The 24496-nt window shown below is 47.7% G+C and overlaps 1 protein-coding gene across 6 annotated transcripts in view; it reads left to right on the top strand.

Annotated features, from left to right (window-relative positions):
- LOC118511090 (Ca(2+)/calmodulin-responsive adenylate cyclase) overlaps positions 1-23092 on the top strand; it is a 40231-nt gene extending 17139 nt beyond the window's left edge. For 4 of the 6 annotated variants that reach the window (XM_036053798.1, XM_036053788.1, XM_036053817.1 and 1 more), the window contains exons 4-16: positions 9182-9598; positions 9905-10258; positions 10379-11191; positions 11268-11570; positions 12176-12181; positions 13051-13209; positions 15626-15892; positions 15970-16167; positions 16255-16508; positions 16590-16944; positions 17122-19904; positions 19981-20675; positions 20750-23092. In XM_036053798.1, the coding sequence (XP_035909691.1) occupies positions 9398-9598; positions 9905-10258; positions 10379-11191; positions 11268-11570; positions 12176-12181; positions 13051-13209; positions 15626-15892; positions 15970-16167; positions 16255-16508; positions 16590-16944; positions 17122-19904; positions 19981-20675; positions 20750-21036 (6675 nt within the window). In that variant the 5' untranslated portion in view covers positions 9182-9397 and the 3' untranslated portion in view covers positions 21037-23092. The remainder of the gene's footprint in view (positions 1-9181; positions 9599-9904; positions 10259-10378; positions 11192-11267; positions 11571-12175; positions 12182-13050; positions 13210-15625; positions 15893-15969; positions 16168-16254; positions 16509-16589; positions 16945-17121; positions 19905-19980; positions 20676-20749) is intronic. The other 2 variants (XM_036053826.1, XM_036053834.1) reach the window with 2 other exon arrangements.
- Positions 23093-24496: the final 1404 nt, after the last annotated feature.

The following is a 24496-nucleotide window of genomic DNA, read 5'->3' as shown; positions in this document are numbered from 1 at the left end:
TTGTTTTGCAAGAGACTTTAAGTGATGTATTTTAAATCACATTGATAAAAATTAAATTAAAGTTTATAGTTTCCATGGATTACTGGATGTCATTAGTGGTCAGCAGTTGACAAGGGGATGCAGGGTTTTGATCCAGTTGAACTTTTGAATCACTCGTAGGAATATTTGAAACAGAGAGAGAGGAATACTGCAAGCCCATTGTGGAACTTTGCAATCGTATAATGGAATCTTCCATTCATGGTTAGGAGCAATTTGTAAGGCGATAGTAGAGTTTTCGATTTTTCAATAATGAACGATATCTCTCAACAGCCAATTTTACAATTATACGGCGATTTAACAACCTCAGTGGACGCAAACTAATCTCATGATTCGCACGGCTGAGTTTACTCGAAGTAACGCAAGAGTTGTAGTACTATCACGCTGACAGGCGCTGTAAGTCGGTCTTCACATAGTAGAAAAGGGTACCAAATTTTTCCCGGACCAGTTTTCCGCATTATAACTGAATATCGAGGAAGTCAGTAATAGCAGGTCAAGGAGGACTCTCAACACCATTTTTTACCAAAAACACAGTCTTTTTTACAAATCCACGGAAACCCGACTACTTCAGTATACCCAAATAAGTCTCTCTGGCTGCATTATCTCAAAGTATAGTAAGTATTGCAGAACAATGTCACTAGACATTGTAGGTGGCGTAGGTGGTCTTCCCGTCACACAGTATGCAGTACTGACTATTCAGCAACAGATAACCGAATTTAACGAAAAATCAATAAGAATCAATCAAATTCTCTTGAGGTTGTAGACACATAAATAGGGAACTTTAGATCTAGCGTTTTTCTAACTATATTATCGTTTCTGTTATAATAAAACGAAGTACTAAAAGTTCCTTCCAACCTAGTTAAAGGAAATTGATGCCTTGATGTCAAACTTGGAAATCTTCACGAAGACTTGTAACATTTTTATTATTTATATCTTCTCTTTTTGCCGGGTATAATCAACATCATCTTCTTCTTCTTCCTCGGCACTACAACCTCGAGAGGTCTCGGCCTACCATTTCTGGCTTTCTGTGACTTGATGTTACCCGTAGCAAAGTAGTCAAGTCTTTCGTACGGGAATGCGTCCTGGATGGGATTTGAACCCCGGCCCTGCCGTGTTATCGCCTCTGCCACCGGACCGCCCCTAATCAACATCAAATTTTCAAATTCAAACTTGCTACATAACCCGTATCGCCGAAGAACTTCGTAAGTTACAGAGATGTCCGATGTCGAAATGTTTAAAAAGTTCCAACTGTTGTGACATTTTAATATGTGACAGCTTAACTCCTCTTCTTGGAGAGGACTTGATTTGAGTCCTAGCTTGAGTTTTTATTATTTTTAGTTCCATCCCGCCAAGAGCCCAATGTGAGCTGCTTGCTTCAACACACTTCTTTTCTGCTTCTACGACTTTAAAACCAACCTCCACATGGAAAGGGCAATGGAAGAATGAGGAAACAGGGAGGAGATTTGTTAACAAGCATGTAAGGCAAGGCAAGCTGCTGTACTATTGAATGATTGTTCCTGTAATATGTAATGTATTAATTAGCTTTCCGAGGGAGATAGTGTGTCTCTGTGTGTCTCTCGTCTCATTAGCTTATCGGGGATGTTGGTGGTGAATGGTGGCATCCCAAGGGATGGTTTGGGTGCATTCCCTTGACATGTCGCTTCCCCTTGGGGCACACCATCACCAACAATTCCCTTCCCCCTCGAACGAAACCGTAACCGAAAAACTGGAATGGTATGATCGTTCATGCAATAAAAGAGCCCCGATTGTGTGTCATCCGCAGGCACACTGACGAGGAGGAGACGGAGGAAGCGGTGTAGATGGGGCGAGATGTACGTGGGTGGAAGGTTGATCGCGGCACGTCGATTGCCGCCGTTACCGAAGGTTTTGATGTTGACGAGCGCTCGGCCTGACCTTTCCGCAGTATCTCGCTCTCTCCCTCTCTCTCGCACTCTTTGTCTCACATAAGTACCTTGGCCCAGCCGGACCGTTGTTGTAGTAGGTCCCTTGTATGATGCGCTTTCGAATGGAGCGATAAAGCGAAATGCAAGAGAAGACAAATGGGTGGCCTGTGAAACGAGAACGCATATTCCCTGTCGTTATTTAACTGTTCTCTTACTTGTCTGTTGTTGTTTTGGACGATTTAATAAAATCGAAAATTTCCATACGTCCCCGTGAGCGTGTGCGGCTCTGTTGTAACGCCTTCTTACACGCGGGGCGAGCGAGTGAAATCTTCGAAGTTTTTACTTCAGAAGAATGAAGTCTTTGCAGACTTGGTTTTCCACGCAGCAATTAGCAAGGGAAGCCAAGGGATGGATGTCTTAAGGCTTAAAAAGTTTTTTTTTTTGTTGTTTCTCCACGTTGGGAGACAGCTGAGAAAAAAACAGCGTAGAAGAGGAACACAAACTGATGTCCCCCATCCTCGCGAGACACAACAACTACGGAAGAGCGACAGGGTGCTATTTTTCCAATGTCGAGGTTGCAGCTTCCGCTGCTGCCACACTCGAACTCTCTGACGCAAACAGAACGCCCATCCGGACTGGGACGGCGTCGTACAAGTGCGCGTTTTGTGTCTGGGTGCTCGTTGCTTTTTTTGTCCTCCTGCTGGCGCAATTATGATGGCAATGGAGGGAAAAACTGACAAAAGTTAAAAGAAAATGCAAATGTTTGTAGCACCACCACCGTTTTGCTCCACGTAGACAAAGAGACACGATAATATACCTATAGTCAGGCAGGAATGGTAATAATTTTTCATTTCTTGAAGAATCTTTCGTCGAAGTTGAGGATGATTAGTGGCGGGTGATGGAAGTGTTTTCGGTGGTGAAAGATAGGAAAAATAGAAAGTTCTTCCCGTGCCAACACCACCAACATCGATAAAGTTGATCCAGACGCATTCGGTGCGTGAAAAATTATGAGGGTTTTTTATGTCTTGAGGGAACTTTTTACCCAACACACAGTGCAAATGCTGTTTAACGCTAGGCTCTTGACGGAGGTTTTATCATCTAATTCATGCAACTTCGTGCCATTTTTGTTCCTCCTCTTCCGAATACGTTTTACAGTCTGAAGTGGTGTGTGGAGTCCATGTTTTTCAAGTCCACCAACACCCACTAGTCCAGTTCTCTTATCGCCCGCTACTTGAGCCGCGCGGATCCTTGAACGGTAGCAAATTACTACCTTCGGGGCGTCGCCGCGCGCAACACAGAAAACAAAGTCACTCTCGAGTGGTATTGTGTGGCGTCACACACCCGGGCCCCGTTTATCAGTGACTGTTTCGAGCCAGTCGGACGTGTTATTCCTGCCACAAACGGACGCCCAGTCACAATAAATCGTGCGCGAATCGTGCGTGAACTCCGCAAACTTCTCCGACGCGTCCCCGTCCCATGTTTTTTGGGGGTTGATCCATAAATTTGCGGATGAAATGAGGAGAATCGCCGCTCAGCGATGTTGCAATTAATGTCGGAGCAGCTAAAGAAGTTAGTGCGCTCACATTACACCCCACAATCGACGGGGAATATGGTTGTTGGGGATGTATTTTTTTATATTTCGGTCTTTATGTCTACATCCTTCGTTTCCGGCGATGGTGCCACGGTGTCACATTGCAATGGTAATGTGTTACACACACCACTACACGACACCGCCTCCATGTGTTCCACATCCAAAAGCCTCCCATGTGTGTGAAGAATAATTATTAATAAAATCGGGCATATTGTCCATTATCGTGCCGAGAGACTCTCGGCGAACGGGTACCCGAAATATTAAGGATGGTAACTAACGAAGCGGAGGGAGTAACACCAACTCTGTACAGCTGTGTTGGGGGTGTTGTAGCAACGGTTTAACGAAGCGGCGAAACACTACAAGGGTTGAAGCACTGGGAGAGAGGAACCACGGGTTCTGCTAGGTGTTTCGTCTCGCATACTAATGGTCACATTTTTCGGTTTGTGGGCCGACACCGTCCACCACGCGAAGCCAACGGAGAGGACGCACATCGAATCCAAATATATCTATATATCGCCCCCAGAGTGCGCGCGCGGTCCGGTGTTTTTGTTTGTCGTTCAAACCGCTCTTCCAACAACTGTGGTTGGACCTTCCCGGTAGCGCTGGAGGTGAGAAGAAGGAGCAGGACGTACGAGAGGAATAGCTTTGAGTTGAAGAAGTTTTTGGATGTCTCTTTTTTTCTATCCAAAAGTTACGGTTCTCCTCCGTGTGATGGTAGTAACCACCACCAGCACAGCAGCACAGAGAGACCGGCCACGCAGAGTGGACACGATCGTCATCCTCAACCTTCTGAGCATTGGAATGTCTTTCGGACGACGACATCGTGTCTGAGCGATGTCTTACATACAGACCTCCGGATCACATAATCCTAGCAATTGGCTCGTTGCTGTGGTGCGTGTTTTGATAGTTTTGGGAACGGTTTTGACAGCTGAATGGAGTACGATCGTGTGTTATGTGCCAGCGAATTTTTCGTTCAAGAATATCGTGACTACGGAGGTATCTCCCGGTGGGGGGCTACCTATTTTACCTGGTATACCGTTGCCAGAGGTTTCAGTGTTACCGGTAAAATGCAATTCACGCACTTCAAACGTGATCTCTCTTGTCCAAGATATGCAAGGCCTTGAGAAATTCAGAGTGCAAGCGTCACTTCATCGCCTGCCCCCGAGATGCCAACTCTTTCTCTTCTATACTCTGATTCTCCCCTCATTTCCGGACATCTTTCAGCACGCTGCAATATCATGCATTAGCTTCATGGAGAAGAGATAGCTATTTTTGGCCCCCACCGTGATCAAGAACACTTGGAAATCGGCCGGACAACGAGTCCCGTTTATCCCAACGCGGATGAGATTTAACGCGTATACGTTTACCACCTATAAAAGCTGGCAATTTAGCAGCTTAACCAACTCCCCCCCCCCACCCCTCCCCTTGAGATTGGTTACCGAACGTCAAATTTATTACATCGTCGATAAACGCGCGGACCGCGATTAAGATTTAGTTCCCGAATGTTGGAGACGTCTCCAGTAGCCTCCCTAGAAACAGTTCCCCGTGAGGAAGTTGTTAGAGTGATGGTAACTCCGAACACCGGGGTATTTGTTTGGCAAGTAGGTGGGGTGCGGATTACATGCGTGTGTCTCATTTGTTTGTTTTTGTGTTGGGGGAGGGGGTTCTTCTTCGTCTTCTAAACATTCAATTAACATTCAACGGATCTCTGCTTTCAACGCATCCAATCCTGCTGGCAGCGATATAGTGTTACATCGTGCGTAAAAACAGCCGATACGGCTTCCCGATTAAGCGCGCGCTTGTGCAATAGGAGGGGTGTCTTCCCGGGGTGTGGTGTCCGGTGATGACGTGATGCTATTTGACAATTGTCACCTCACGAAGGGTTTAAGCTGCAACCTTCTTGCTGTTTTTCGCTCCTCCCTCACTCGCGTTGCCCTTCACTGCACGGCAGCTTAGCTTGCGGGCATTGCTAGTAAGCAGAGAAGTGTTAATTAACAATGCGAGCTTCGAAACTGTCTTTCCGATGATTGCACGACGTTTTGAAGTTTAAGCGGAGGAGCTGTTGAAGACTACACGCCAGGAAATGGTACCGGATGATTGTAATTTTTGGCATGGGTAGGTATCATATCTGGCCAGCTGGTTGCTTTACGATGCAACTACACGTACTAAAACCCCGTCCGCTACTATGCCTGCCCAACGAAAATTCTAGTGACCCAGATTAGATCACTCAATATGAACCTTGTCCTTCCGTATACGCTTTTGCCTATCTCTCCTACACAGAAAGCAAGAAACATGGAACTTCACGGGTGGATGCATCTCAGCGGCCAGTAGTTTTATTTTCCACTTCCCTGAGCACACCGCTGCTCAAGATTTACGAGGGTGCCATGTTGTCTTCCGCCATTCGAACTGTTCTGTTCCGGTTTATTACGAGGTACAGCGTTTGACACACGGCTGCGTCGGACGATTGGACGAGTGGTTTTGTTTTGATTTGCCATCACCGGGACGTTCGAGATATTGTTGGTGATCATCGGGCAATCGCAACCATCGGTTGCATTTTAAGTCGTGAAGAGATGTCCTCTAGTCCTCTGGAATTTTTGCTGATAGTTGCTTCCTAACACAGAACTTGGAGTGAAGTGAGGTCACCGGTGTGAGTAAGGAGGAGAGAAAGTAAGATTGAGTGACGCAACACTATCGCTATCGAACCGCTGGGATGTCCTTTTAAATCTTCGTCCTCCCGATGGTGGTGCCGTCAACCTAAGGGGGGGGGGGGGGGGGCTCTCCTGTGTGTGACATTTCGACCGACCCCGAACGTCAACTTCACGCTGACGAGCGCACTGTGCTGTGGGTGGTTTGGCCTTCTTTATCGCTACACAGCTTACCCGTGAATGCATGGGGAGGATGATATAGCTCCATCTTCCAATCGATCGGTAAACCTGTCGTGTGTTTGGGGAAGAAGCGTCCTCAGAGTGTAGTGAGGGTAGAATTTTCCGGTGACGAGAGACGACGACGAACCGACACCCGGTGAGTTATTTGTGGGTGCCGCCGAGATTGCAAAAACCACCCCGGGTGCAGTTGTGTGCGCGCACATGGTTGCAATTACCGGTTGCCGGGTTTCGCATTATATTGCACCTCAGAAAAGCCGCGGGAAAGTCCTTGGTTGGGCGGGGGGTAGGGACGAGAAACTGTCGTGCCGAAATAGCGCAACCCGTGTGTGTTTAGTGAGGTTGGGGTTGCCAATGGGCCTCCGGTGGAGTCGGAGGTTTGGAAGCAGAAGTGAAGTTTATTGGGAGTATCGCCTCAATAAATGTGGCCACCACCACACATTCGCCATCGCCCTATGTATGTGTCTATGTGTGTTTGGACGACGCTAATATATACGCTCGTTGGTTTTCTGGAGCGACACAACCGTCAAGGTCCGTGTGTCGTGAGAAGGTTTGGCGGGACGACAGGACACCCCGGCGTATATGGAGGTCAAATGTCAAACGATGGCCATTTCTTCAATGATGCGCGTCACTATACCCAGCGCTGGTGGAACGTCAAGTCGCGCTCTGCCCATTCTGCTCTCCCCGCGATGTCAATTGGTGTTCTTCGGCCACCGAGAGCGTCCCGTATCGTTTTAACTTTCTACACCACAGTATCCCACACGCGCGCGGCACGCACGCATGATTGGGCCTAGCAGCTTGTTTTTGAAGAACGGCCTGAACCTGAAGAGTGCCCTGGTTTATGTGCGAGTGCACAAAAACATCAGCTTGAGAAAGAAAAAAAATGCCACCAAATGTCATCACAGAGAGAGACCGCGTGAGAGACCGCGCACAACACCGGTATGTAAACAGAAACCGAAAGTGATTCCAATATCTCCTCTCCTTCGGTATGTTGGTAAGTTTTGTTTTTGTGTTGCCATCGTGTTGCGTGTGTGTGGCGTGTCGTGCCGTCACGGCGCCTACCGACCAAAACCAGTTTCGCACGCGTCTCGTATGACGCTAATCGAGCCGCGGGATGCGGGCAAACGCCACCATTGCTACTACTCACTGCTGCTACTGCTGCTGCGTCAAAGATCGATGACAGGGGCTGACCCGAACACGTCAAACGTACCGAGCGAGAAGCTGGCCGAGCCGAGTTGTTGTGGGTCTCCTCCCTGCATCCATCGGGAGGGCGTCGTACGTCCGAAGAATCCGGAGCCCTCTCCTGCTCGCTTCGAGAAGGAATTTGTTATTGTACTGCGAGATATGGAATGTTGCAGGTGCCGCGAGGGGATAGAGATAGGAAAGAGAGGGCCGGAGATCTCGTCACATATTACCATTGGCTGGCAGAGGTAGTAGCAGTAGTGTACCACCAAGCGCGAACTTTAGTTCTCTGATATTGATTTTTCAGATGCTGATTTGCTATTCCGAAATAATTCATCAGAACGCGTTGCGTCAGGGCAGGAGCAATTAATAACAAGCTCGTTCGAGAATGTTTTGGTGGGCTTTTCAGGTTTCCTGGAGAGCGGTGCAGGTTTGTTGGAGAGAGGGCTGTTGGAAACTATATGGCAACCATCGCTACCAAGTGTTTTCCATCGAGGGTGTGTAAACTTGCTGGTAACACGCAATGGACGTCATTGATTTTCATATTTTAATTCCACTCCAGAGTCCTCCCGTAGCTTAGTTGTTGCCGGGGGAGGAGTGTATGCGACAAGCGTCCAGAGTTCCTGGTCCCCATAGACACCCACTCCACCATGAAATCGATGACTGTTTCTAACAGATAGTTTTCAGGTGTTTGAAAAACAACGACCCGAATCGAATCGAAATCAGTCTAATGGGCTGGGGAAGATTACATATGCAAATGTGTGGTGTAAACCACCACGGAAACGGAGAGCTATCGATCTATAGCAGCGCGCTAGAACCGGTTGTACTCTTGCGTGTGCATACAGGCAGCTCTCGTGACGATCTTCCATGAGCTTCATCTCCCGCCCATCGCCCATGGGCGTTGGGAGTCAGTCGGCAGTTGACGAACGTTCACTAAAACGTAATGGCACGCGGTGTGTACAAATATGTGACCCTTGAACGTGGAGGAAGCAAATGATTATGAGTTGTTTAGGTGATCCTTTTGGCCCGGAAGCAAACAGCTTCCCCACCGGGGGCACTGTTTGTGGGGGCGAGTTGCACGTTGGTGCAAACACCTTCGTTTGCTACAAAGTAAATATTGTGTGTGGTTTTTTCGAACAACTCGAATATCTGATGTACACAAGAAGCTGATGGTTAGAAAATGTCGCTCAAGTAGCTCTCGTTTGGGTACTTGAGAAGAAAATGAAAAAAAAAATCTCTGTAGAGCCTCCGCGTGGTTTTATCCACGACTGTGTGATCCTTGAAAACTGCGCCCAAGAGTCTCCAGGTCTGTTGGGCCGGAAGTTGAGGAAATGGTGTTTCGTATCAGCCTAGTAGCGCCACATGGTGCAGATATATTTTCATTCGTGTCCGACACTGAAGTTGATGTTATTATCAACGCAGCAGCCTGCTTCTGTTCGCTCCTCCGGATGGTTGCAAAATTAAGATTATTTAAGCTGGTGAGACGTTGACGTGTTACATTTTGGGTTGGAATAGAAAAGACACTGGTGGAGACCTGGTGGTTGTCACTCATGCAGCTTTGTTTATCTTCTCTTTCTATTTCACAGGGGATTGCATTTCATCCTAGGATTAGAATCTGTCGGGTTGTACGCACACAACCATCCTCCATCTACTGTGGACGCGGCAGCCTCTAAAAAGCCAGTCGTCTTCACTAAACGCATACTATTAATATATATATATAGGACGTAGGCGGGTGTTTAACACCCGGTGTACACATAAGCTCCAGTAGACACAGCAGGAAATTAAAATTCTCCGCCGCCAGGATGGATCACGCGGTGCATGCAGCCCGCGGCCGGCCGTGGAACAAGCTGCGCTTCGAAAACAACGAACTGGAAAGTCTGTACCAGCGGTACACGCTCAAGCTGCAGCGCTTCTCCGTCACCGGTGTGGTGGCGCTAGTGGTCATACTCTGCGGCGTAATGGGTGGCCTTAGCTTAGGCTACAATCAAGCACCGACACTGCACGTAAGTATTGCTAGAGATCCTCGCGATGACGTGATATGATGGGGTGTGTGTCCCGTCTGTGCGTTGACGGATATCACGGCCCTGGATAACTGAACCTTCGCATGGAAGTGCTCTGGCAGAGTTTGCAAATAGCTGGCGGAGTGTTGTCTGTTTAGCGCAAACAACATTACGTCGATATTTTCGAAACAAACAGGCACAGTCGAAACGAGTCGCGAGTAGCAATTAAACAACGAGACAAAAAAAGCATGAAATCGTAAATCGAACCTAATGTCTTCTTCTCTCCTTCCGACTATATTTTCATTGCAGAACGTATTCAACACATTTATGTGTCTGCTGTTCACGGTGGTGCTGGGTCTGTTGCAGTTTCGGCTAATCCGCGATTCACACCTGCCGTACCTGTGCTATGGCATCCTGTTCTTTACTGCCGCCTTCTGCTTCATCTCGATGCCGACGGTAGGCATCGTGTTCCCGGTCGATACGCGGGAGGTAATGGCGGAAGGCGTTTGGCAGATTGTGTTTGTGATCTTCCTCTCGTACGCCATGATGCCGCTACAGATCTGGGAGGCCGCACTGTTCGGTCTCATACTGCCTTCGATACATGTGGGGCTGACTGGGTATAACATCTACACGGGCAATTTCCAGTACCTCGCTTATCAGCAGGTGAGTCCTACTGTAGCCTCTTGCTGAACGAAAGCGAATCTTCTACTTTGTTTAGGCTACTATGAACGCCTAGAGTTATGCAGTTAGTGAGATTGTACTGATTTCTTACTTTCATTGTAGTTGGCGGCCAATATGGTAATCTTCGTCGGTGTCAACGTAGCCGGCTTCGTAGTGAACGTCATGATGGAACGGGCCCAACGTCGTGCCTTCCTGGACACACGGAACTGCATCGCCGCCCGGCTTGAAATGGAAGATGAAAACGAAAAGCTGGAACGGTTGCTACTCTCCGTGCTGCCGCAGCATGTCGCGATGGAGATGAAAAACGATATACTCTCACCGGTCGAGGGACAGTTTCACAAGATCTACATCCAAAAGCACGAGAACGTCAGCATCCTGTTTGCGGATATTGTCGGCTTTACCGTGCTGGCTTCGCAGTGCAGCGCCCAAGAGTTGGTTCGCCTGCTGAACGAACTATTTGGTCGGTTCGATCAGTTAGCACACGACAACCATTGCCTACGCATAAAGATCCTCGGGGACTGTTATTACTGCGTGTCAGGGATACCGGATCCGCGAGCCGACCATGCACGGTGCGCCGTAGAGATGGGCCTGGATATGATCGATGCGATCGCATCGGTAGTGGAGCAAACGGACGTCATTTTGAATATGCGCGTCGGTATCCATTCGGGCCGTGTGCTGTGCGGAGTGCTCGGACTGCGCAAGTGGCAGTTTGACGTATGGTCGAACGATGTAACGCTGGCAAACCATATGGAGAGTGGTGGTGAACCGGGTCGGGTTCACGTCACACGCGCCACCCTTGATGCGCTTGGTGGCGAGTACGAGGTGGAAGCGGGACACGGCGATACCCGGGATTCATACCTGCGGGACAATGAGATCGATACGTACTTCATCGTACCACCGGCCCATCGACGAAAGGTATTGCTGGCTACTCCGGGAAAAGATTTAAGAACAAAATAATATTTTTCCCGCCTTTCCCCCCTCTCCCAAACAGCCACTAATGCTCAACACACTTGGCGTCCGGTCTGCGCTCGGTGCCGCCAACAGGCGCAAGCTTTCCTTCCGCAACGTTTCGAACGTGGTGGTACAGCTGCTGCACACGATCAAATATTCGGTGCCGGTGCCGTTTTCGCACATGGCCACGGGAGGACCCGGATCGCCATATCCCAGCACCAGCGGCGGAGCGGGAAGCAGCGGCGCAGGCGGTGGTGGTCCAGGATGTAGTGGAGCGGGCGGTGGTGGTGGTTCAAGCGGTGCCGGCGGCGGTGGTCTTTTTCTGGACAAGAATGCACGCAAGGTAAAGCTTAACGGTGGGCGTCGGTATTTACCCCATTTCAGTCGTTGCTTATTTTTAGCGCCAATCAGTCAATCTCAATTCCGGATATCACTTTAAATTGATGTGTGTAAGCAGCCGTAATCCCTTTCGATGTTTATCTGTTCGAGTTCGGGTGTATGTATCATCCTGGATGATGTGAAGTCACAATCTGACATACGTCTCTGATAGTCTCCAAAAATGTCCTCCATCACCGATCCAATTTTTAGAGACAAATAATTCCTCCATTTGCATATGTCATATTTGTTTGCATGTGTGTGTGTGTGTTCGAGTGTGTGTCCATCCTTAGTGGTGTAAACAAGTATTAGTGTGCCGTTATTGATCCGTTCGTAAACCCCTGTTTGATGTTGTACCTTGTGAATTCTATTCGTTGGTGTATTATCTCGCAACTAAAGTGGATGTTAAAGGGACGTTTCACTTTTTTTCTCTCTCTCTCTCTGTCTCTCTTTAAAATAGTAAAAATCGAATCATCCTTCTCTTAACCTTCCCCCGCTGCGGAACCCTTAGCCACTGACTGTACATATTGTATTATGTTTATTGCTTTTTCTTTCTCTTCTCTTTAATTTTAGGATCCGGTAAGTCCCGGCATTTTTTCGATGTAAATCGTAGCGAAAAGCGTAAAAAAGTCATAACATACACAAGCACAAACGTTCATGAAGATTATTAGAATCATTTCTTCCACTATGCTCGATCCCTGTTCACACTGCTTACGTTCCTCTCTATCTCTCTCTCTATCGATTTTTTTTATCGAAGCAATTTCAAAGAACTACTTATCGCTAATCTCCTTCTGTGCCCGATTGGTGTACGATAGCAAATCTAATGTCGGTATTTCATTCACTCTCAAAACAATTTTCGACATTGGTGCAGTGGCGGGTTCATGTAGGGGTTTCGTGTTGTACAAGATGGTCTATCCTCCAAAATGTCTTACCATTCAAATGTCTACCTCGTTGAAGGGAACCTGTAGTCCAAGAGGCCTACTCTGCAAAAAGACTTTGCAGTCAACCTAACTCAATAAGGCACCCAAGCCTTATCTACCATCTTTATTAGGAAGTGATAGGCTTTCTCAAGTCTGGGTCCGCCATTGCACCCGATGTACCAGTCAATTGGCCATTTTTTCGATAAAACATGAATGAGTGAGCGGAAATTGTGTTTTTTTACGAGGCATGCGCAGCTTAAAAGCATGCAATAGATTTACGCTTTATAAGCCGCTGTCTTCCGTGTTGGCTATCGCGGAAGGGTGGGTAAAGTTTACTTGAGCACACTTCCCCAATATGCACTACACTCTCTGCAAAGAGATTCCATTCCATTTAGAGCCAAATACACACAGCTTTATTCCGCAAAAAAAAAAAAACGGGCCACATCCGTTTCGCTTCCTAGTGAGTCACCAGCCTAGAGTGGTGGTATATTTCGTCTCGTAATCGAATCGCGTCCACGATCCTCGCAGGTACTCCACTTGCAGCGCATCCTGCACGCTAGTCCATATCCTGCCGTTGCCAGGGGCGGTGGAGGCGTCGGTAATACCGGCGGAAGCGGAGGAGGTAATACCGGCACCGCCGATTCCCGGGTTTCGCTCTACGAGTCGGAGATGAGTGGTGCAACAAACGTGAGGACACTATCGCTTACTATTATGTTTTCGTTTGCATTCTCTCTCTCTTTCTCTTTTTTTATCCATCTTTCCCTTTTTTCTAATATCGCTCCCACTATCTGTTTCCTTCTAGTTTTTAGTGCCTCCAGCCTCGATTCTAGTGCAACTAGTTTTTTTTTTTGCAGTAGCAGTAGCTTTTAGTTAATTTTGTTTTGTTAAATTGAACTAATGCAGTGCCTAGTGCCTTTGACGCTTGACGTCTGGTTATTAAGTTTAAAGATAGATTTATTTACCTTGTTTGTACTCATCTGTTTTTTTTTAAACCTTCCCGCTTTCATGTCTTCAGTCAGTTTATTGTCAGAAGTTTTGTGTTTTTATTGTTAGCTCTAATGTATTCACATCCATTGCCGCCGAGATCGTTCCTGTCTTTTCTCTCTCTATGTGTTTGCACTCCTTCATCGTTTCTCATCTCAATTCAATTTACGTTGTCCACACGCCGGTTGTCCTTCAAGCTCCTCATCTACATGATTTTGGGTGGGTTCCAGGTCCAAATTATTCAAGGTCCGCTTCACTTACCGTCATTACTGTATCCTGAATCTCTCAGTGTTGTCTTCCTCACAATTCCTCGTTTGGATGCACGAAAACCGATCGGCTACTGTATCTAATAACACAAATGGGGTTGGGAGAAACGAAAAAAAAACTGTATGTTTGTTTTGTTCACATACCTGTCAATAGCACATGTCAACGATTAACAAATTAAAAGTGTGATGATTTCAAACAGTCATACTTAATCTTAATTTTTATGTCATTTATGTCAAGGTGGTGCGAGAGTAACGGTTTCCATTTCGATTAAGATTCATCTCCAATTATTGAGGTTCTCGGTCCTCCTTGTGCCTCACTTTGTCGTGTACGTTCATCAGTTCCTTTTATACACGCTGCTTGTTACTTGCGCCCCCATGATTGTGTGACATGTTTAAATCCCCGATTGATTATTGAATCTCTAAATCGCTATCCATTGCTGAAGCATTGTTACCTGTTTGTTAGTGATAGAACCTCTAGACTAGTCGCAGTAGATACTAGCGTGTGCATTGAAAAACGAATAGACTGACTTTCAAGAACGAAACTGTGGCCTGTGGCGATCTAACCAGCTATAGTAGTAGGGAGCATATTACTATCAACTCTAACTCAAAAAGAAGTAAAATAACGTTTGGAGGTTAGTGACGTCAGACTATAGTCGATTCGAATATTATAGCAAAATCAGCCTTCTGGGGTAAAGTTAACACATCGAACTCTGGGGATATGAGTTTTCTCTCTTCAAGATCTAACGACCTCTTACGGTTATTCCTGCCATTTCTGGCTTACTATACTTAATGATACCACGCAGTTGGATAGTCAGTCCACACTACGAGGGAACGGTCCGGATGGTTTTGTACGACCATGAAATGTAATTTTTGGGGAACACCGAGATCTTCCACTATTTATCATTACAAGTACCTGGAACTCTGGAATCAGAGTCCAGTCGCGTCTTATCGGTGATGAAGATACTTGACATAGGGGCGATCTTAACTCTCCTCAACAGTGATCACTAGAATTTTGCGGCCAAACCGCAATCGGAGGATCTTTCTTTATCTCTTCATGACCTAACGACCTCTTAAGGACACATGCCTGTCATTTGTGGCTCACTAGACTTAATGATAACCACATTGTTGGATCACTACGGGGGAACGGTCCGGATGGGATTTGAACCCCGGTCAGACCGTATGAAGACCGGCACCGTTGTGCAAGACCAGTTCAAAACCGGCACTTTGTGTTCAAGAAGAAGTAGCGACTGATCGTCAAGACTTCAAAAGAGCTCCAAATACTGTAACTTAAGTTAGATTAGATTATAGAAAAATTGAACTCCATTTACGATAATCTCCATCTAAAGTTTATTTTTTTCAATGCATATGTTAGTTGCACGAAATTGAACATGTGGAAAGCATGCAGCAGCAGGTCAGAGTGTTTTGTTGTGTGTGTTGGTGGTACTCGCACGGTGTGTAGTTGGTTGCGTTCAACTTCTCCTAGAATAGTTCACCGTTCGGTGTTGTACAGTGTGTGTCCATGGAGCGCGCGCGCTATCCTGTAAACTAATACCGAAGACCGCATACACCGATGCCGTGTGCCGTGCCGTCATCGAAAAAAAAAACCCACACATATCCTACACCCTCCGGACGTTGTCATTTGATTTTTGTTTGGTTTTGTGGCTGACGAACGAGTGTGGAGAGGCTTTGCGAAAACCGTCCGTTTTTTTGGGTTTTGTTATCACACAATTATCCAATGGTGTCATTGGAATCCACCCCAGTGGCCATCGTTTCTAACAGGTGCACATTTTCTTTTTCACTTCCATGGGCTTTGCTTTGGTCGTGTCATCCAACACGCCTCCTTACGCCGGTAGAACAAGGTGACGGACAAATTTAAGCGACCGTTTAAAAAGCGTCACTCCAGCGTGTATCATCAGCCGACGAATCGCGTCAACAAGTTCCTGTCGCAGGCGATCGAGGCGCGTAGCGTTGATCGGGAAAAGTCGGTACACGTGAAGCGCATCTCGCTGCAGTTTCGCGAAAAGGAGAAGGAACGGCAGTACCATCAAGACTTTGATCTTGGCTTCACCACCGCTATGGGATGCAGTTTACTACTGCTCATACTAAGTGCTGGTCTGCAGGTGAGTACCACCACGTGTTTGCTTTTTTTTTTAAATTTTCTTCTGCCGAAAGCTAATAGGTTGTAAATTTGCTTCAGATATCGGCACTACCGCGTACGCTTATTCTACTACTGTTGTTCCTAACGGCGTTCGTGTGGATCAGCGCCATCCTAATGCTTCTGCTGGCTGTGCGGCTAAAGTGGATCTTTTGGGATTTATCGCAAAGCTTCTCACTACGGCTAGCCATCACCATCTTCACCATCGTGCTGCTCTATTCCGTCGGTCAGGTGAACGTGGTATGTTATCGAGGTTGAAGATGTCAGATAATCTGAAACACTGTACTAACCAGAGCGCGTTGTTAATAATCTCATCACCGGCCATAGTTCACCTGTCTATCGGATCATCCGTGTACGACGAACTTTACCACCAAAAGCGTACCCAGCGTGGAATCGCTTGGGCCAGCAGCTGGATCGAGTGATATTCTGATGAGTGCCGGGGAGTTGCACCGTAATGAACCGAATCTCTGGACCGGTCAGCAACAGCCGCTGAATAACTACAGCCATCGGAAATGCGCTCTACCACAGTACATCGCCTTATCGGCAGCGTATTCCTTCCTGTCTGTATCGATCTTTTTAAGGTAAGTTATTGCCTGTGATCGGGTTTTTCTCTATGTCATCAACATTGCCGAATGATTTCTCCTGTTTCGTTTCGCCCACAGGCTTCCGATACTGATCAAAACGGTCCTGGTAACGCTGATGGGGCTGGTGTACTGCCTGTTCATCGAGCTGTCACACGCTAACATCTTCGACTGCTACGATCAGCGCGTCGAGTCGGCAATCCCGCTGCACACGATCTCGGTGGCGCGCATTCTCATCTTCATGATCGCTATACTGGCACACGGGCGGCAGGTCGAGTGGACGGCACGATTAGACTTCCTCTGGCAGTTGCAAGCGTCACAGGAAAAGAAAGAAATGTCTGTGCTGCAGCAATCGAACCGGCGCATCCTTTACAATCTTCTACCATCGCACGTAGCCGCACACTTTCTCGACAACCAGTTCGCCCGGAGCAATATGGTAAGCAAAAAGCCGTGTCCGTCGGTGAAGGGAAAGGTTTTCTGGGGGGTGAGGGGGGGGGGGGGGAGGTGGTTTCCCTGGCAAAGTTGCTGCGCAGAGAAAGAAAGACAAATGCAGACGGGGTATGCTGTCGTTGTGTTAAACCTTGTAAGAACGGTGCTCTTCTCATTCCACCAGGCGACCATGCGACAGGATCTGTATCACCAGAGCTACAGCAAGGTGGGCGTAATATTCTGCAGCGTGCCGAACTTCCACGAGTTCTACACCGAGCTGGACGGGTCGAACCAGGGCGTGGAGTGTTTGCGGCTGCTGAACGAAATCATTGCCGACTTCGATGAGCTGCTGTGCGAGGAACGGTTCCATGCGATCGATAAAATCAAAACGGTCGGCAGCACGTACATGGCGGCCGTCGGGCTTATCCCCGAGCATAAGATGCTCCCAACCGAGCCGGGCTCGATGCGTCGTCTAATGACGGCCTTGATCGATTTCGTGAAGGCGATGCGGGTCACGCTCAAAAACATCAACGAAAACTCGTACAACAACTTTATGCTGCGGGTCGGCGTTAACGTGGGCCCGGTTGTGGCGGGTGTAATCGGTGCCCGTAAGCCGCAGTACGACATCTGGGGCAACACGGTGAACGTGGCGTCGCGCATGGATTCGACCGGCATCCCGGGCTATACGCAGGTCACGCAGGAGGTGGTGGATAGTTTGCAGGGGTCACACTTTGAATTTCGGTGCCGGGGCCAGATAAAGGTGAAGGGCAAGGGCGACATGGTAACGTACTTCCTGTGCGAACAGAATGAGCAGCATCTGTTTGCGGCTGGGCTCGGAACCAATGGTATCGCTAGTGGTGCTACAAGCATCGTGCAGCAGTCTGTGGATGCGGTTGGTTCGTCGGCCGTGCTGGCAATGGTTGGTGGTACGAGTAGCGGTACGGGGGGTGATACGGGCGGGAGTATTGGTGGGGCTGGTAACGCTTCGCTAGGTCGTGATCGAGCTGGGGCGCTGCATCATCAGTACATTATGGGTCCTAATGGGAACATGACTGGTGGTCTGGTACAGCAGCAACAGCTAGGACCAAACTATCAGATGAAGCAGCGCCTAGAGCTGGAAGCTACCGCCGGCAATAACGGTCGTTGGCAACATGATGGTAGCTACAGTAGCAAAAAGGAAAGTTACAACTTCCTCGAAAGTCCCAACCTGCTTCACCAGCAACAACAACAGCAGCAGCAGCAACAGCAGCAACAACAACAGCAGCAGCAACAGTTGGTGCAAAATCAGCAAGTGCAAATGAAACACTTGCACAATCAAGGACAATCGTCCAAAAGCTCAATGCAGTCGTTTCACTATCCGCAAACGTATTCAAACCCTTCGCAGATACCACCACCCCAGCAACAGCAACAAGCGAAGGGTGCCTACAAGCAGCACAATAACATAAACAACAACCACATCATGAGCAGTGGTTTTCATGGGATGGAAAATTACGGCAAGCGTAACTACGACTACCACCATCACGCTCAGCCACAGCACAAACAGCAGGACCATACAGTGACCGGCGGTGGGCATGGTGTTGTGCAGCTGCCAACGGCAAGCTACAACATTCGCGAGAACTTTAACATCATCGAAAATCCCAACGTTACCGATCTGGACGAAAACAACTTCAACCACCATCAGCAGCAGCAGCAGCTGTTACCATTGGGGCGGGATCATCTGAACAATGGGCACAAGATACGGAACCATCATCATCATCACCACCATAATCGCGGGAGTCAGCAACAGCAAGAACATCACGTCGCTAGTCACAATCCGAACAATCGTGGCGTGTATGCGACGGCGTCCGAGAACGAACCACTGCTAGGTTCGGCTTCCGGCGGAAGTGCGCTTATTGGCAACGCGGTCATTAAACCGATCCAACAGATCCAGCAGCAACAAATACCCATGTACGAACCGCCTCGCTATGCTACCGCTTCATCCGTGTTTCCGCATGCGATATCCGGTACTCAAGGGTACGCTTATGGGTTGCCGCAGCCGGCTATGCTACGTCATCAGCAGATGCAGCAACAGCATCATCACGGGAAGCAGCCGTCTTATAATCATCAACAAATGCAGCAGCAGCAGCATCATCAGTATAGTCATCACAACCACCATCACCACAATCACCACCACCAGCAACAGCCGCAACAGCAGCAACGTCAGTCAGCATCCGTGCTGAAGCAGTACATCAAACCACTACCGAAGCTACCGACCGAGTTTGACGAATGTCGCGAACTGTCCTCAACGGACGATCTCAGCTCACGGCCTCATTCGCCCTCGGTAAGCTCATCGGACGAGAGCTACTCGAAGACGACGGAGGGCGAAGACTTTGACGGTGAGGCACACTCCCCGTTGCCGGTTGCATCCGTCTTCAGTCCGGGCGCTAACGTCGCTAATCCGCTCCAATACCTGTACCCGTGCGACATTCAGGTCGATCCAACGTCACCACCGAAGATTAGCCCGATCGATTTTGGTAACATGCACGATTTCGAGGTGACGAGCACGACGGTCGAAACGAAATCATCGTCCGCTCACAACAAGGGTGAATCGTGCAACAGCTTCGAGTACCACGAGAAGGGACCACCAGTGTACCCGAAATCACCATTCGAGCGTGAGCTGCAACGGCGCATGAACGAATCACAGTCGCGGCCAATGATTGCGGCCCAGGTATCATCGGTTGTTAGTGGTGGAGGCGGTCCCGAAGGACAGAATGGTGGGGGTGATGTGGGGGGAGGAGAGGAAAGCCAACCCACCGGTGGTAAGGGTGCTAATGGTAATGGTGGATTCGATCAGCAGCAACAACATCACGAAGGTTCGCTCGAACGAGCGCGAAATGTGAACAACATACTGATTGCCAAGCATCCTGGCACGCTGGAAGCGATCAAGGAGGCAACGCGCAACAAGAATCCTTCCGAATCGAGTCACTTGTGAGTCGGCGTTCGGTAGCGCCTTACAGGTGAGAGAGAGTTCTTATTTAATAATGCTGTTTTCTTCAATTTTCAGACAAACTTCCGACACCGAATCGTGCGAAATTATCCACGATTATCGCAAGAGTGACCTTAAGGGACGGATACAGCAGCAGCAGCAGCAGCAGCAGCATTCTTACCAGCAGACTAACCAAATGCAACAGCAGCAAAACCATCGCCACCGACATTATCATTCGACCAAGTCGACGAACGAAACGTCGTCCAAAATAGAGGCGGATGAGGATGTGCGTAGTGGGAGCGGCGGTGATCATTACCGTCGACGGGAGCGTGACCTCGATCTGACGGACGCGGAACAGCAGCAGCAGCAACAGTGCGTTGATGACGACGACGAGGAAGATGACGATGAGGACGATGTCGATGAGGAGCAGGACGAGGACGAGGATGAAGACGACGACGATGAGGATGAGGAGGACGAAGAGGAGCAAAAGCAGCAGCGTCGGCTGCGTTCCTCGAACGGACGTCAGCAGCAACGGGCGACGGCACACGAACGTCGGGAGCGATGCATGAGCGTTTCGGAGGGTACCGGGTCGGCGAATCGCAACTACATTACCGACGAGCTCAAGTACGGTGCACAGGTGGAGCATGGTGAGGGTGGTGGTGGTGTGCGTGACAACAACAGCTCATCCCACCACAACCATCAATCGCTCGACTCCAATCCGGTCGAAAGTCAGTCCGAGTGGAGCGATGATGAATGTCGCGAAGAAGCCACAGGTATGCTCGAATGGAAACTCTTCCAAAAATCCCTTTCATGATGACGCCATTTTGTTTGTTTGATTTCGTTTTAGGTGGTGCCGAGAGTACCGGCTACATCACCGATGAACCGGGCCTGGAAAACATATCCCTGCTGAACGAGGCAGGTCTAACGGATGCAGAAGGTGCACTGTCTGATGTGAACTCACTGTACAATGCACCGGACGTGGACGATACGTCGATTTCGTCTCGTGCCAGCAGCCGTCTGCTGAGTCTCGACTCGCTGAGCGGGTTGTACGACTGTGATCTTGACTCCCGGCACGAGATGGCGATCGTGAGCGCGTCGCACAAAATTACCAACAAATTCGGCCCGATCGGATGAGAGCAACCGACACGGCACAGTGCACGGCCTCCCCCGCCAACACCACCACCACCACCACTACCACCATCGACGTCCCCACCACCGGCGGTGGCTTTCTCAGCAGCGTCGGTTGCAACGCAGTCGCCTTCACCACATTCGGCGCAGCAGAATGCGGCGTAAATGAACTACGTTTTTGGAATTGAACTCGACGGAATGATGCAAAATTGAATCGTTTTTCTTCTACTTAGTTACGTAAATAAGGCAAAAAAGGGGGAAGTTTTCTGCATAGCTTAACCCAGGCACAAGACTATTTTCTAACTTTAAAAGGCTTGGAATTGAACTCCTAGCAGTATGTGTGTGTGTGTATGTGGATGGGTGACGCTTGTAGATAGTGTTATAGTGAAACTCTTGTGCTCCGATCATCATTGTATCACGCGCTTATGTGTATTGTGTCCCCTCTCTTTCTCTCTTACTCTGGCTCTCCCTCACTTGAAATACTTGCCTTACGAGTACGGACACAGTGTACACGGCTCGATCACAGCTCTCCGGAAAGACCAACAATGTTTTTGTGTGCATCCATAGAACTTGCAAAACACATTCCATTGGCCAATGTCCGCTTCCCAAGATATATATTGCAGCAAAATTACTCCGCAAACTCCGGAATCTCCCTACAGCAGGCGAAAAGCCTCGTAAAACTGTGGCCTACTCATCCTGTGGAACTGTAATTACGTAACGTCAATATGCACAAAAAGTTACAGATTGTGAACCTTGAGAATAATTCCGTTTTTGAGCGCGGTATGAAATCGTCTACTTATAGTAATCGCGGAGAAGACAGAGCCGAAGAGAGAAAGTAGATGGTGATGGAGTAGCGACTAAGAATGGCTGCCAAGCGGCTAGAAGTAATCTCAATTAATGCTTATAATCTCTGCTGTCCCCAGCAAATGGCACCTAGCGAAGAAACACCCCAAAAATCCCGAACGAAAAAAAAAATCAAGTTCCCTTAACCACCGGACTAAGATGAATTTAGTGTGATATATGTGTTTTGTGTGTTAAGGGGGTGGAAACGAGGGGAAACAAGTACCGTAAGGGGAGGGTTGGGAGGAGGTTGGGGGGTGTTAGCATACATTAAGTATTAGCATGTACATCTGTATAAAAGTTTAAGCCTCCCCTTAATGCATACTGTAACTCACACCTATACACACACACACTCACTGGTGTCTGCTTTGTTTAAGTTTTCTATTTTTTTCTTTATTAATCGTTGGGCTAATGTAAAAAAACCCGTTACGAACTTTAAAAGTCGTCCATTTTGTACAATTATCGTTTAGTTATTTGCTTAATTCTTGCTTCCTTTCTTTCTCTCTCACGGCGCACATACATGTGGTGGTGTGGTGTACATTGATAACAATCCTTCTTTTCCCCGTGCTTCTCTAACACATAAATGGCAGGGAGAGAGGGGGAAGCGGCGATTTGTTTGTAAATTAATCCTCTACCACAATCTCAGAATATGCTGATAGAATATAGAAAAGACGAACGTTGGTGTGCGAGAGAGGAACCTATGTAAAGATATTTATATACATACATACATCTATTATATAGCTATATATATAGCCTGAATGCGGTAAAGCAAAACGGGCATACAAACAGGATACAAATGAAAAACCACAAAAAATCTCAAATATGCTTTGGTCAGTGTTAGTGACACACATACACCACACAACCACAGCAGAACGTCGCTTAGATGCAGACGCCTGACTTGCCTTTTTTCCTCGATTCGGTTTCAATTGATCCAGCTTTGTGTTGAGCTTCTGTCGTATGTTCCTGTTTCACTAGCCTACGGTTGCTAGGCTACACACGATCACACACAAAACAGCATAAAATCTCCTCCCTAATACGCGAGGAGAGGGGGGGGGGGGATGGGGAGCGCAGAAGACATCATCCGGGTCCCCACACCCTATGACTATGAGGAATCCTATATGAGGAGGAAAGATGGAGAGAGAGAGAACACCCGTTTTTTTGTAACTATTATTTATATACTTCACTGGATACGAATAAAATTGTCAGTATCTTTGCCATACGAGAAGAGGTCTGTGCCGTGAGTGCGATTGAGAAATGGTCTATAAAGTTAATACAAAAAATAACGTGCATTACATTCAGAGGAATGAGTGTCCAGAGCAGTGAGGTCAAACTCTTTCTTTATGTTAAGAAACCTAAGCGTTATTTTTCTAAATAGTTGAACCTCTGCATTTCTATTTTCTAATTTTTCTAGTAGTTGAATAGTTGAATAGTTTCGCCGCTGAGATTCGATCGCTGCGAGCAATCGATTGTAATACAGAGCGAGTGATTTTGAATCGATTTATTTCGATTTTTTCGATTTTATCGATTTATTTATCTAGGACGCCTACAGTGGTTTTCGAATCGAAGCAGGCGTGATTTTAAAAGGAAAGTGAGCTTCTGTTGAGTACTCTCGGAGCGATTGAATCTCGTCGAATGTGGGGGAATCTTGCTGAGGGGAAAGATTGGTCTCGCAAACTTAAGTTTGATGCCCATAAGAAGAGAATTAACTTTCTGGAGATATCTTTCGCAACTTGATGAACTTCGTGTAGATTGGTGATATCCAAAAAAATCGGCCTCATCGGATAAATTTTGTAGTGGTCTGCTTCTTAAAAAATACTCCAAAACCTAATCTACATAAGCTAGCCTCTACGGAGTAGTGATGGGAATAACTACTCAATAACGTGAATGAAATTAGAGTGACTGATTTAGAATTGTGAGTTAAATCTTACACTGATTCTCTAAGAGTCAAATATCGAGGAATTATTTAACTCTCCGTACCGACTAACAACTCACTACGCAACAACAAACGAAAAAAAAACACTCCCGCTGCGTCGAGCGTGGATCGACGGCGTGCAACGATCGTTCGACAGTATCCCGGCTGCATCCCATAGTGCGAAAAGCCACCGTGTGCGAGAGTGAAAAAGCAAAGTCGGCATGGAGCGTTAAATCACCAATGAGTTATTTAACTCATGAGTGAGTTAAAACGCAGTGAGTGAGTGGTTTGTTGGCACGGAGCATTAGATCATGAGTTAGTTGAAATTATTCTTCGTGATTATTTAAATCCTCTCTGTCATTTCTAAGATTTAACCCATTCACTCATTGTGACTCTGTTTGCACATCACTAGTAGTGAGAGGACTGACTATACAGCTACGTGATTTAACCCCGGAAAGTATGTGATGCGCACAACACGCAGCTTGCATTCAACTTGTGTGTTTCCTTGTGTCGAATAATTTGACCATTTATATTTTCCCCCCCCAAAAGCCCATTGTGCTGCTAATTCTCACGCCACACCAGAGAAGAGAGAAAACTCTCTCACGGTGCTGAGAGCGTACTTGATCGTGTTTCGATCGTGCTGCGATAGCATGAAACTGAAAGCGCATCGCTATCTCACTCGCGCACACGGTAGCTTTGCGCACTATGGGATGC

Source organism: Anopheles stephensi, chromosome X, assembly GCF_013141755.1.
Source record: "Anopheles stephensi strain Indian chromosome X, UCI_ANSTEP_V1.0, whole genome shotgun sequence".
NCBI classification, from domain to species: Eukaryota; Metazoa; Arthropoda; class Insecta; order Diptera; family Culicidae; genus Anopheles; species Anopheles stephensi.
Note: the sequence above shows the minus strand (reverse complement) of the source record. Positions and strands in the feature narration are given on the sequence as shown.